At 34.7% G+C, this 14,861-nt stretch overlaps 1 protein-coding gene across 3 annotated transcripts in view; it reads right to left on the bottom strand.

Moving 5' to 3' along the window:
• The window catches only part of Upf2 (UPF2 regulator of nonsense mediated mRNA decay), a 123,560-nt gene that overhangs the window by 40,036 nt on the left and 68,663 nt on the right, over positions 1–14,861 (bottom strand). For all 3 annotated transcript variants that reach the window (XM_074056652.1, XM_020177095.2, XM_074056653.1), the window contains exons 15-18: positions 12,632–12,815; positions 7,033–7,172; positions 2,017–2,121; positions 1,626–1,724 (exon numbers count right to left, since the gene is read on the bottom strand). In XM_074056652.1, the coding sequence (XP_073912753.1) occupies positions 1,626–1,724; positions 2,017–2,121; positions 7,033–7,172; positions 12,632–12,815 (528 nt within the window). The remainder of the gene's footprint in view (positions 1–1,625; positions 1,725–2,016; positions 2,122–7,032; positions 7,173–12,631; positions 12,816–14,861) is intronic.

Genomic DNA, 14,861 nt, shown 5'->3' with positions numbered 1-14,861 from the left:
TTCTGCCCTTTAAATTGTTCTCTAAGGTATTTTATATAGAGATGAAAGGTTTGACTGGAGGAAGAAGGTCCCTGGAAGCATGTCCTTGGAGACTGTACCTTGTCCCTGGCCCCTTCTGAAGGTCCCTGGAAGCATGTCCTTGGAGACTGTACCTTGTCCCTGGCCCCTTCTTGTCTACTCTGTTTGCTGGCTGCTATGAGGTGGACAGCTTTTGTCCATCATGCCCTTTCTCCCCAATGAAGTCAGCCCATGGATGGAAACTCTGAGCCAAAATAAATCTGTCCTCCCTTAAGTTGTTTCTCAGAAATTTGTCACAGCTAACTAACACATCTACATACCCATAGTAATCAATCCCCAAATAAATCCAGTTCATTCTACTTCCTAAAGAGCTTTTAAATATACTTCCATTGTCCTCCCATCTGGACTGCCACAATAGCCTTTAACTCAGGCTCTCTGCTTTTTGGTCTTGCCCACCTCTACCTAACACTTGTCCTCCCAGGGGTTCCCGTATAATTCTCCATCCTTATGCTGTGCTGTTCCATCCTCCTATAGATTATGTTGTTATTAACATTAGTCTTATTTTTCAAATACAACAAATTATTTTCTGCCTCAGGACCTTTGACACATTGTTCCACATTCCTCTAATTTTTCACCTGGATGGGTACACTTTACCTGTCCTATACAAAGTTATAACCAAAGAAATGCCTTCCCCAATGCCCCATCTAAAGAAAGCTCTTCTCTTTCTAGTAACCAAAGCATACTAAGCATACTACTATTCTCAACAATCATAATGTGAAATTACATTTGGTTGGTTGTTAAATATCCACCTTCCCTAAGAATAGGAACAATGTCTCTTTTATTTACTACATTATACTTCGCCTGTTGTACACTGCTAGTCACACAGTAGATGTTAAATAAATAGTTACCAAACAAATAAATGGCTCTATCAATGGCTACTAACTCATATGAGATAAAAGTTTAAGTGAACGGTTTCATTTTCTCTTACTGTGATATTTAAAAAAAGTTCTACAAAGAGTTGGGGATACAGCTGAGTGGTAAAGGGCTTACCTAATATGTGCAAGGTGCTGGGTTCAGCCCCCAGCACCACACAAACACACACACACACACTCACACACACACACCCCTGCTAGATAAGAGTTTTATATAAAATCTAGTGTTTAATGGTATGAATACATGAAAAGTTAACATATCTCTAAGTATTACCCCACATTCTCCATTCACATAGGAATTATTCAAATAAAAATTAATGTAAGAATTCCTAGATTCAATGTCCCCAACTGTTCATCATCTGTAGAGTTTGGCTTCTAAATTGCAAGGAACTTAGAAATAATGACACAGTTTTAAGAAAGAAAAAGATGGGCATGTTGAAATGACTCTGTTCTAATAAGCCTTGTATTTACTGCATTTTCTCGTACTCTACCTAAAAGAACAGTATAAATCAGTATCTGGGGCACAGGAAGTATTGGTGGCTGTAAGCTGGGTACATTAGAAAAAGCTGCTGTAGAAGTACGTGTTTAAATAGAGACCCTAATATCAACCAGATTTAGATGTGCTGCAGTGTTTTATGTTCAAAAGAGTCTTCAAAGTAAAGGCATACTTAATACCTGAAGATTTTCTAGCATCATTTTATCCAGAGCTTGAATGAAGTCCTCATCTTCTACACAAGGTACATGCTTAAGTCCACCTCCTTTAATCATTACCTCCTTATTAAAACAAAACAAACAAAATCAGACCAGAAATTTCAACTGTAATGTTTCATATGACACAACCTTTTGCATGGATAATGTGTTCAACATAACCAAGGAATAAGTGAGTGAAATATAAAACCTTACTAAATGTTAAAAGAACTTATTAATAAAGAGAATGTGTAGGAAAATAAATTGAAACTGAATTCCCAGAGGTATTTTCCATATCAAAAGAAAAACTTCAGTGCCTAAAATTTAAATACTATGAAAATAGCACAATTTTAAAAGGAAAAATTTCAGCCATACATACCGTATTCTCTTCATCGGTTTCATTCTCTTTATTGGAATCTGTAAGGTAATCTGTATTCTCCTCCTCCTCTTCTTCTCCTTCATCATCATCATTATCAGAACCCTCCTGAAATTTTTTCAAATGAATAGAAGATTAAAACAGAATTTTAAACAGGTTTTAAAAAGGGTTACGACACTTTGCATGACTTAAAAAGACTTTAACTGTCTATGATTAGTCATTATTGTCCAGTTTCAGCCTAAAAACCCATCGCATTATCATTCACTGATCTATTAATACAGAGATCTGCTGTAGAAACTTCCTGGAATGGAATTCCACAAGAAAGGAGTTTACTGAACCTCTTATATTTCTTTCCTCTGAAACTAATCTCCCAAGACCAAATTACTCACTATAGTGCTGTAATACCCACCTAACTCTGCAAAGTTCAAATTCAACAACATTTATCAGCAGAAAGCAATGATATAGCACCACATCTTATACAGTGGTTCAGTTTGGTAGGTGTTCTCACATACTTAATTTTGTTTTACTACCTAATTCGAAAGATGGAAGAGTAAATTTTATCATTCCCATTTTTCATATATGAAAATCAAGGCTCAGAAAAATGAATCACTTCCATTAAACAGAAGAGCAAGGTATTCTGCCTCCCTAAGCAGTGGCTTTTGGTCACTACTTTCCCTGTTATTCCCCAACTCCCCTTCCATCAGGTGAAACTCCTTTTCAAACAGAAAATACAGAGAATCTACGGACTGATCAGGGGTGCAAACCATACAGTGGCGTTCCATCTCTTTATCCTCCCACCCCAAAACACAACCCACCATAAAGGAGTTCCATAAAAAGTGTATTTAAAAACCACACTACCAAATGCGCTCCTCCCTCCCACTCCAGTGACTCCTCCACTATGATCTCTATGAGATCCATTTTTATTAGCTCCACAGATGAATGACAATGTGGAATTTGTCTTTCTGTGCCTGGCTTATTTAACATGATACCCTTCAATTGCTCATGTTGGTGCACATGACAAGATTCCATTCTTTTTGATGGCAGAGTTGAACACTCCACTATCTTCTAAACACACAGAAATGATTAATGTTTGAGGAGATAGAAACGCTAACCACCCTGATTATTATTATCATTATACTTTGTATACAGGTATATAAAATTATCATTCTATACCACACAAATATGCAGAAACGTGTCAATAAAAATAATTTTAAGCAAGGCTCAGCAGTACACACCTACAATCCCAGCTACTCAGGAGGTAAAGACAGGAGGATAGCGTGTTTGTACCCCAGCCCTAGCAAAGATAGTGAGACTTTATCTCAAAAACAAAATACAAACAAAAGGGCCGGGGCTTGGCTCAAGAGGTAGAGCGCTTGTCTAACATACGCTAGACATTCCCTTTTATTGCAAAAAATAAAAAGTTTTTCTAAAATTCTACTACACTGATAGGAAGTATGGCTCAAGTGGTAGAGTGCTGCTTTGCAAACACAAAGCCTTGGGTTCAAACCCCAGTCCCACAAAAACAAAATAAAACAAAATAAAATAAAACAACACTGTGCTAAACCTAGCTGCTTCTCATTGTGCCAAAGTAACTGAGAAATAACTCCTAAAACACTGATTTAAATTTATAATATTGTTAGTGTATGTGGCAATTAATCCCAAAACCCTCACTGCATTTTTGCTTACTATAGACATTTGGACTTTTTTTTTTTTTTTGCAGTACTGGGGCTTGAACCTCAGGGTCTTCACCTTGAGCCATTCCACCAGCCCTTTTTGTTATGGGTATTTTCGAGATAGGGTCTCATGAACTATTTGCCTGGGCTGGCTTTGAACCATGATCCTCCTGATCGCTGCCCTCTGAGTAGCGGATTATAGGCATGAGCCTCTGGTGCCCAGCCATCTGGACATTTTTTTAAGAGTCCCTAAAGTGGAAGAATTCGGAAAAGCACAAACATATAAACTTTTTTTCCCCAAATGCATTAATTTTCTTGAGATAATTCTACAATACAATATTAAGTTTGAAAAAGATGCTTGAAAAAAAGGAGTGATTTCTTAACACTTAAAAGATATTCCTATTAAGAAGCTAAATTAAAACACATTAAACTTCCCCTCTTATATTTTTTTCTATTACTTAGAAAATACAGCTGCCTCTTGGTATCTAAGGGAGGTGGGTTCCACAACCCCTGTGGATATTAAAATTCATACATGCTGAAGTCCCTTAAATAAAATGATGTAGTGTTTGCATATAACCTATTCACATCCTCCCAATATACTTTAAATTATCTCAAGATTACTTAAAAATACATAATACAACTTAAATTAGTTGTTATACAGAATTGTTCAGGAAATAATGATAATCAAAAATGTCTGCACAAACTCAATACAAATGGAATTATTTTCCCTGAATATTTCTGACCAATGGTTGGTTAAATTCACAGACGCTGAGAGCAAACTGTATAAACTGCATTAATATTTCAAGATAAAATGTTGAATAAGAATTGCATTTGTCCTGGCTGGGGCATAGCAAGCTCAAGGCCCTGTGTTCAAACTCTGGTTCTGCCAAAACCCAAACAAACAAGAAAAAGAATTGCATTTGTCCTAATCCCTACATAATGGGTAGGATTAGCAAGTGGTTGTTAATGGACTTCAAAGTCTGAGCTGGCTAGGGTGAGAAGGGCAGCACAGCAAAAGACCAAATGCCCAACCTCAAACGCCAGCTCTGCCCCTCTTACTCTTCTCTGCTGCTCTGAGATCTTGGGCAAACTATTTAATCTGTGAAGTTTCTCTCATTTCAAAGGTGGTATGAGAAAGAGTAATATAATAAATACATGCTTAGGACAGTGACCATGAATAATAAATGCTCAATAAATAACTATTACTGCTACCATTATAATGACTCTTATACTTTCTGTTGATAAATTATGTAAGTCCTGCAGAAAACTAGTTTTACTCTAATTAGAACATTTACTAAATCTTTAAACAGTTACCTTTGAGTTAGATAGCTGATATTTAGAAGAAAATATTCTGCTTGGTAGGTGCTAAGTCATATACAGCTTTAAAAAGTTGGGAATGAGATGACAACAGAATCATAGCTTTTTTGGGGAGTGGTGATAGAGGCAGGGAATTGAACCCAGGGCCTTATGTATGCTAAACGTACTCTACCACTGAGCTACATCCTCAGCCCCAAGTTTTTTTCTTTTTTTAAGAGTTGAAATCTAGTCTTTTTATTCTTCATTGGAGTAAAAAGTTGTAGAATATCTTTCATTACATTTATTACTTCATAACACATCTTTCTTCTTCAATAAACTTCTTATGTTTGGGGGCAGGAATAGTCATGGGAACAGATCTTGGAATGGAAAGTGAAGCAAACTATTCTAATCTCATTACCCTCAACATAAACTTTCACTCCTCCCAGGCACAAGCATAAATAGCTCCTCCAAATGAATATTTTGTTTGCATTTATTCTCAGCAAACACACATATATGGTGTACATTATTCACTTTTCAACTGGAAACATAATTAATAGTTAAAAAAACTGTCAAAATTATGAAGTTCAACTTTGAAAACAAGGAAACGCATTTAGAGGGGAAAAAAGCCCACACAACTCTTCAAATAAGAAATTTATAAGAAAATTAGTTCTCTTTAATGTCACATTTACTGAGGATGTTGAATTTATTAGGTCCTGTTCATCTAATTAGTGCAGCAGAAAAACCCAAAGACAATCATAAGATTAGTCTGAAAATATAAAAGGGAAATACATTCTCATTTTCCTTTGTTATAAAATAATAACAAATATAAGTTGTATTACAGAATGTTTCTATGACAATCTCATTTTGAAGACAAATCAATATAATGCCCATTTATTATGCTAAAACCAATTACAGAAACATTCCAGTTTTAATTTTTTATTGATTTTTTAAAAATTTACTTTAAGGGAGTTCTAAGGTTAGAAAGAGACGGTAGTAGCAAATAACATAAATACCTAAAAGTATATGTCTACTGCCTATAAATACTAACCAATTATAAAAGCCACACATTGCTGCCCATACTGCCTTTTAAAAACCATTCATTTTTGACTAACAGCAACGTTATTTTCTGTGTAATCAAATCCTACCAGAATGTTCACTAACAGTGCACAGACCTGGAAGGATAAAGGAGTTTTACTTCTAAGTGTGGAAAGTTTTATTGCCTTTAAATCACAGGTCTTTTTTTCTTCAACTCTAAATCCAGTTTTAAAAAACCTACTTCATGAATCTTGCGTGTACTCTGAACAATTAATATTCCTTTAAACACTGACCACCTCACATTTTCTGTCTTTCTTTTGCAGTAGTGGGCATTAAACCCAGGGCTTTGTGTATACTAGGCCACTTGAGTCATGCTCTGAGCCGAACAACTCACATTCTCTAAATATTTAATTTCATTTAAACAAGTCAAAACTTTAAACTTCAATTCCCCAAACACTTAAATATGATAATTTTTTTAACATTTAAAAATCATATTTCTAAATTATCACACTATCCTAAATGCTTTAAGCATGCAAAGAACACAAAAATATAATATTCACCAAGTCATAATTCCAGTAACTTACACATATATGGAAACCAATGAACTGCTATGTTTCTGGTTTAAAGTTCACATTCAATGGTGAGATTAAGATATACAGGAGATCAAACAATATTTTTCTTCTATTTATCAATTAAATAAAAATGCTATATAGGTCTTTTATTTTTTCTGTAAAAACTCTCAAAGAGTTTTAGAACAGAAATATACATTTCTGTTACATTTTCTACAATAAAATTAAGGCGGGGGGAGATCTTATTTATGTACTAACAAAATCCTGGCTTTCTGGGCATGGTGGTTCACAACCGTAATTCCAGTACATGGAGGTGGAGGCAGGATGACTGAGTTTGAGACACACCTAGGCTATACAGCGAGCCTGTCTAAAAACAAACAAAATCTTGACTCAATCAAAGTAACTCTTGTACACATGTGCCTATGTGTATAAATAAAAGTCATCACCTCTTCTTCTGCTTCGTTTACTTCACTTTCATTTCCAGACTGTTCTTCTGTTTCGGCTCCCCCTTCTTCTTCTTCTTCATCCTCTTCAAGATTTTCCCCTTCTGTCATAGAATCTTTGGACTCTTTGTCATTTACTAAGCCTTGAAAGAAGAAAAAGATGAAAAAATACATAAAAAAATATAAAGGCTACTTTCCTATATTTTACTACTTAATTTAAATGTATAAACTGAGAAAGAATCAAAAGCCATTTTTCCAGAACAATAATAAAAAAATCAGAATTGAAAACTTCTGGGAGAAACATTTAAAGAGCTAAATGTTCAGACCCATTTCAACAAAGGAGCACTATACATTTCCTAACTTCTAGCAAAAAGGAAAATAATGAGTATGTATATATCTACTTTTTTCTTATAGTTTCAAATACTTATAGATTATCCTGCTTAATCTCAGCTTCAGATGAATTAAAGGAAAAACATAATCACATGAGTTTTAGTTCAGACATACGTATACAGGCTCAACTACATTCTACTGAAGAAGCTCTAAAATCTCAAAAATATAAAATCATGTCACTTATTAATGGAGAAATTATTTTTGGCCCTTAATCTGAATGTCTGCAAACTAAAAAGGGGAAGGAGGCATAAAGACACAGAAGCTTTGTTACCATGCCGTTTAATTTTTGTCTTGAACTGCATTCTCTTCCTCAGGAAACTTCCTGGCCTAAATTTGCATCATCTTCCTCATGTCCATCCCATCTCTCATCAACCAGCCAGTCCTTTATTGTGATTTGAATTTCAACCCACTCTCTCTCCTCTTCAGATGCACAGAATTTGGCCTCATCTAATCCAACTGTTTCCTGCTACTCTCTCTTAAGCATTCTAATTGGCTCACACACTGCCTGTCACAGAGTACCCTGCCCTGAGGCCTCGCTCACTGATATTCTCAAAACAGAACACCCTTCAGTATGTACTTTAAATCCCATCTGTTCCACAAGTGTGAGGTAAGTTTCACCTACTGTTAAAAACTGTCACTGAGCACTTCAATCTTGCTTGCTCCCACAGCCTGCGGAGAAACTGTCACAGCACTTTACATCAGATGCTACGCTACATCACTGTTTTTCTAATGACTTCATAATGTGACATAAAATAAGATCCTTGAGGACAAAGAATTTGTCTTATATAAGTGAAACTTAACAGAAGCCATATATTGATGCATACACAGCAGGTGTTTAGTAAATACTTGTTCATATACAGACTCTTAAGAGAATTAGAGCAGTTAAGAAATTTTAATGATGATGTGATTTAACCCTATCATTTTATGAATATGGAAGCTCAGAGTTTCAATAACCAGGCCAATCAATACAAGTAAAAATTTACTCCAGTACCTTAAGTCAAGCAACTGACAAAAATATGGAAGCAGTAAAGTGTGTAGTTCAGTTTGGAAAGAAGAACAAAAATTACAATGGATGAAGCTAGTAGAGATCTCTATTATTAGTAGTACCCTTGTGTGTGTGTATGTGTGTGTGTGTGATGGCCTCGTTCTTATTTATTTGTTTGCTTTATTCTTTCAGATAGGGTCTTGTGCTTTTACCCAGGGCTGGCCTCAGACCACAATTCCTACTGCCTCCCAGTAGCTGGAATTATAGACGTGAACTACCATGCCCAATTTTTATTGGTTGAAATGGGGGTCTTGTTAACGTTTTGCACAGGCTGGCTTCAAACTGCAATTCTCCTAGATCTCTGACTTCTGAGTAGCTGGGATTACACATGTGCACCACCACACCCCAGCCCAGAGGGTTCTACTTTAAAAGGGAAATAATATTGAGAATAAAATTTGGTATTTCAGATTGTGAGATTATTAACTTAAACATCTTCTACTTGTCACATACTAGCTTTCATAGCTACAAACAACATTTATTTGGGCTTTATAAAGCAAAATATTTGTTAGTTAGCAAAAGCAAATGATGTGAAGTCAGTAGTTTATGAGCTAAGCATTTTCAATTAAAAAAAATACCAATGTGGTGGTAAATTCACATGGTGTGAAACATCTTCGCATTTTTGTGATGCTGCTTACAATATGTGTCATGGGGACAACTATAATATATCAGTAACTTTGGTAGCTATACTTCCAATATAAAAAGGAAAATATATACTATCTCTAAGACATTTTCATTTGTACTGCAAAAACAATTTATACGTATTATATCTTCCATTCGCAAAATATGTAAGAATTATCAAAGTAGCTGACCCCTAGGAAACAGTCAATGTAAAATAAACAATGCAGATGAACATATAAAGGACTTATGAATAACAAAACGAAAATACAGTCAGTAAAATTTAGATCACTGAAATGTTAGACATATATTTAAGGGGACAAACTAAAACACATTTCTCCTTGGATTTGAGCTGCTTGGTGCCTCAGTATTCCTGCTCATAACAGATGATAAAAACTGTACTACCTCCTTTCAGAGTGTTTTTCTTTTTTTTTAAATTTATATTTCTTTGCTTTAGTTGAACATTTTTCTCACAAGTAAGAAACAGCCTGGTCTTTGAATTCAGAACTGTCTTCAACAGTTAACCCAGTGCTTTAATTAACTCATTTGTCAAATGTGAATAACAATACCTCGGTTATTCTGAGAAAACAAGCAGAGCTCAATAAAAACACCCACTCTCCTGCCCTCCCTTATTTAGTGTCTTTATTTTTTTTATCCTGGGGTTTGAACTCAGGACCTTGTGTTAGCTAGGCAGGGTGTTCTACCACTTGAGCCAATTCACCAGACCTCCTCTCTTATTTATATATGTTAACTGTTGGAATGTTCTATTTTATCATCAGTTTGCCTGTGCTCTTTATATAAAAGTGGTAATAACCTAACTTGGAAATGATTTTTCTTTTGTATTGATTTCTTATTGTATGAAATTTTTAAACACCACATCAGTCATTTTTCTGTTTTATTATTTTAAAATTTTAGAACATTAACAATTCTTCCAATATCTGGTCAATAACTAGATTTTAATTATTTAGGCTAAGTGCATGCCTCATACCTATAATACTAGTTACTTGAAAGATAGAGATTGGGAGGATCCAAGTTCAAGGCCAGTCACAGGGGAAAAAGTTCACACTATCCCAGCTCCAAGGGATGCATAAATAGGAGGACGGTGGTCTAGGCTGTCCTGGGTATAAAGTGATAAATTATCACAAAAATAACCAAAGCAAAAAAAGCTGGGGTATGGCTCAAGTGGCCAAGCAACCTTGCCTACAAAGTACAAGCATGAGGCCCTGAGTTCAAACCTCACTGCCACAAAAAAATAGTAATAATAATAATAATAAATATTTACACTTTAATCCATCTGGCTCATCTGGTTGTCCTTATCTTATTCTTTTTTTTCCTTTGGCAGCACTGGGGGTTTGAATTCAGGGCCTCACAGTTTCTAGGCAGGCACTCTACCACTTGAGCCACCTCAGCAAGCCCCTTATTCTATTTTTAGGACTCATAGGTTCACCATAAAAATTGTATTTTATTGGAACTACTTCTGGGCTTTTAATTCTGTCCTACTGAGTTTATTTATAATTTATCAAACACATTCTCTTGCTTTAAAGTACATTTTATTAGTATGGAATTTTCTTTTTCACATTCACTCCTTTCACTTTGTTCCTTATAATTATAATATTGTCTAGATCATCAAATTAGAATTAAATAATATTGCCTATCATCATTCTGGTTTCATTCTTAAATTTAAAGAAAATGCCTTAGCATTATTATTTATTTGTCTTGAGGAAATATACTTGAAAATAACACAAGAATGTTATTTATAGTGATGTAAAACTGGAAACAACCTAAGAGTTAAATAATGGGATTATATAATAATGACACATTCAAACAAAGGAATACAGTCAATTAGAAAACAAAGATTTAAAAGTATATTTCATGTCAGGAAAAAATTTCATAATATAGTAAAGTAGAACCAATCCAGTTATAAAACTATAAAAAGCACATGAAAAAATTTCTAAAAGAACACACATCAAAATATTAAGTGATTTTTCTTTTATATGGAGGATTGGTGAGTTTTGTTTTCTTGGTATTTTTCAAAATTACTACCATGAATATTTACTACTTATAATATTAAAAATGAGTTTAAGAAAATGTTCTCAGTGTCTCTACAGTATCTCTATTGTACCAAAGGCAATACTACATTATCTTATGGTTTATCAACAGAATTAAAATATAATTTAAAACAGAATTTTCTGCATACATCTTCTGATATTTAGACTCTAAAGCCAGTAGGAAAATGGAGAGGACCTGGGTACACACTAATTGTAACTGCTGCCATCATTAAGAGTTTCATTCATAAATAGTGACCTATCTGTCCCCTTTTCCAGACTCCTAATAAGAAGTTCAAAGTTCTTTTACTCTTTAATCGGACAAAAGACAAAGCATGATTGTCCTCTTACCGCCACCAATATCAGTGATGTCACACTAATATTTACTCATAGCCCTATATAGAGGGTACTACTCATGATAGTTTCTGGGCAACAAGCTACAACTTAGTCTCAAAGCATACAGAGTAAGGAAAAAAAAAAAAACCGATAAATACTTTGCCTGAAATGGTCACTTATTCAATTAGAAACCTGAAAAGAAAAAAGAAATTAGGTATCCTGGGAGAAGGTTCAAAATCCAAGAAGAGTCACCTACACCTTTATGAGTTGAGTAGGAGGAAAAGTCAATATCTACTCAATCAGTATGCTGGGTACAGTAAAAGAAAAACAGTTTGAGGGGAGAAAACCATAAAATTTTCACCATGAAAACTGGCTCTTCAGACATGCAATGCAATAAATTTACAGTGAGTGTAACTGGTGAAGATTCCCTAATGAGAGACATGAATATATCAAGTGCTGACAGGAAATAAAATAGTAGCTTAGTCTGAAAACATGTCACTTTGAAAGTACTGCATAAAACATGCTAAGAGCTATCAGCAGGCAAATCAGACTGGTGTGGCTACACCTTGTACCCATTATTTCTGTTGACAAAGCCAGTGGGTTCTTACAGTCCCTAGGAGGAGTTAGTTATTCAAGGGCTCCCTCTTCTCCCAGAATACCTCAGGACACTAAGAAGTAGAGACAATCTACAAGAGGCAAGTTTTTCTCTAGATCTTAGAAACAGAGGCAACTCTGCCAGTGAATGTGGTCTGAAATTATGTAAAGTAGTTCCAAATTTCTAACAGGTACTCTCTTCTAACAGTCTCCAGACTGCACATTTTCAGGAAAGAATGCTTGCTGAAAACATACCCTGTATATGCGAGAGTTGTTTTTTTTATTAAAAAGTAGGTTTTAATAGCAACCAAAGATTCAAAATTAAGAGAGGCTGACAGGATTGTTTTCCCATCACTATTACTTGCTTAAAGTTCTGTCTGACTGTTTTGGTCCAATTTGAGATTACTTAATGAAACCAAGCACACAACAGGTCTTACCTAACACTATTATGCAGCACTCAACATCAAAAATAGAAAGTACACAAGTGCAAAACTCTTGACTGGTAACATTATAAAGCAAATTCTAGAAACAATCTGCCCCAATCATCTTCATTTTCTCTCTGTAATTAATTGCTTACCTAGTTTTATTAAGAATTCTTGTTCCAAGTCGTGTACCTGCCTGATGGATTCTTCCAGAGAATTACAGAGTTTGATCTTTGGTCTTAGCAGTTCTAGTGTATCACTGATCATGTAATCTATATCAATAGGAAATGGATGGTCTTTTGTCCAAACCTCCAAACTTTTCTTCCACCAAACATAACGCTGACAACAAATGAAAAATAAATTTAGCTATAAGAAATAACAAAATATTGAAAAAAAATGAATTGATGTTACCTAGGTATAATAACTATCCTAAAAGGCAGTACAGGAACTTGTAATCTTTACTAATGGTCAACAGCAATGAACCTAACTCCAATTATTTAACTGTACCTATATAATTTTTGAGCCACTTGGTGACTTTACTTTAAAGATCTTTTTATTGTGTTATAGCTCTTATTTTTAAAAGACAAGGAAAAAATATAAATAAAATAACAAACAAATTTTCAGTCCTCTGAAACCAAGGTAGAAACCTCACTTCCATACCTCAAACAGGGTTTACATATTTAAGTTTACAAAAACATGGTTTTGATAAATTTTCATTGTTTTTCTCTATGCTACTTGCTGTGATGTGCAATAGGTCAATTCAAGTATTTGAAGATATGATTTTTGAAAAATATAAAACCAGTAATCATTAACAAACATTTATTGAACATCTACTGTGTATATGGCATTGTGTAGATACTTTCCCTCTCTCTCCTATCCTGGTGCCCTCATTCTGTTTTTGTCCTTGTTATAATTCCAAAATTTACACATTAACTGAAAGCACAACCTAAGAATCTACTAGCATATAAACAGTTATTCCTCCAGGTGCTTTTCTCTTTCTCACCAATTTGTCCTAGGACCTTGGTATTAAAGTATGGACATTACCTGGATACTTTTCAGAAATGAGTCTTAAGCCACTCACTGCCCTAGACACACTGAAATCAAAATCTGCAGCTTAACAACGTCCCCAGGTGACATTAATGCACATTAAAGTGCAGAAGCACTGCTCCAAGTGATCTTTCTATCTGGTCTTTTAAAACTTAACACTATATTCTATGTTCTAGACAAAATACAATGACCTCAGGTCCTAGGCCTAACTCTACTTTGTATGCTAGTAGTTAAAGAGTTGCCAGTCTGGAGCAAAACTATGTTTTAATATCAACTTCAATTTAAAGCAGTCCTTAAATACAATAGGGAATCTGACCCTCAAACCTGCAAGCTTCTTTCCCCATCTTTTGCTCATCAATTCAGAAAATAAGGGAGTAACAATTAGTATTATGCTGCAAAAGTATAGTAGAATAGAGTTAACAAAGTGCATTTCCCCAAGAGTATTTACTCCCAGTTCAATACCAGAAGCTACATGGATATATTATTGAGGCCTCAACTTATATTAGTTTATTTTCTTATCAATGGGCAAATGAAATTGCTAACAATTGTGATTGCACAGAATCATGTGATATCACTGGTATTTTATTCAACATCTTAAGCACTCGATAGTGAGCTGTTCACTTTAATCAGTACTTAGAGCACTGTATTTTTTCAGGAAATAGTGATTGGACTCCAACCAGCCAACCTATGGGATAACTTGTGGGATATAGCTTTATGGAAGTTGTAGGATTGCCCCTGTATTTGTAATGAATTTAATGTTTACTGTGGGTGTTTTAAATCATAAGTTTATATAGTTAAGTAAAATTAATATGAGAAGCACAACCCAGGAGTTTACTAATAAATGAACAAATACTTTTTTTTTTTTTTGGTGGCACTAGGGTTTGAGCTCAAGGCAATTCACTTGCTAGGCAGGCACTCTTACAGCTCGAGCCACAATGGCAGCCTGAAAAAATACTTTTTACTGTGTTAGAAATAATGTTGTTTCCTCAAGGTGACACAGGGTTTGTTTTTCTCAAAAAACAACATAGATATTTTAGAAACAAGAATTTTGGATATAAACCAGAACATAGAGGAAAAAGAAAAATGTTATCAAATGTATAAAAAACATAAGTAGCTGGGCATGCCTTTAATCCCAGCACTTGGGAGGCTAAAGCAGGAGATCTTGAGTTTGAGGCCAGCCTGGGCTACATGGCAACACCCTGTCTCAAAAAATAAACAAAAAAATTCACTAGTAACTCAATTAATCAATTACTACTTCAAATACCATAACTCATAAGTGAATTCTGCCAGATTCACAATCTATACCAAATCAGTTCAAAATTAATTAAATCATTGATC

The sequence above is a fragment of the Castor canadensis genome, chromosome 15, assembly GCF_047511655.1.
Source record: "Castor canadensis chromosome 15, mCasCan1.hap1v2, whole genome shotgun sequence".
NCBI classification, from domain to species: Eukaryota; Metazoa; Chordata; class Mammalia; order Rodentia; family Castoridae; genus Castor; species Castor canadensis.
Note: the sequence above shows the minus strand (reverse complement) of the source record. Positions and strands in the feature narration are given on the sequence as shown.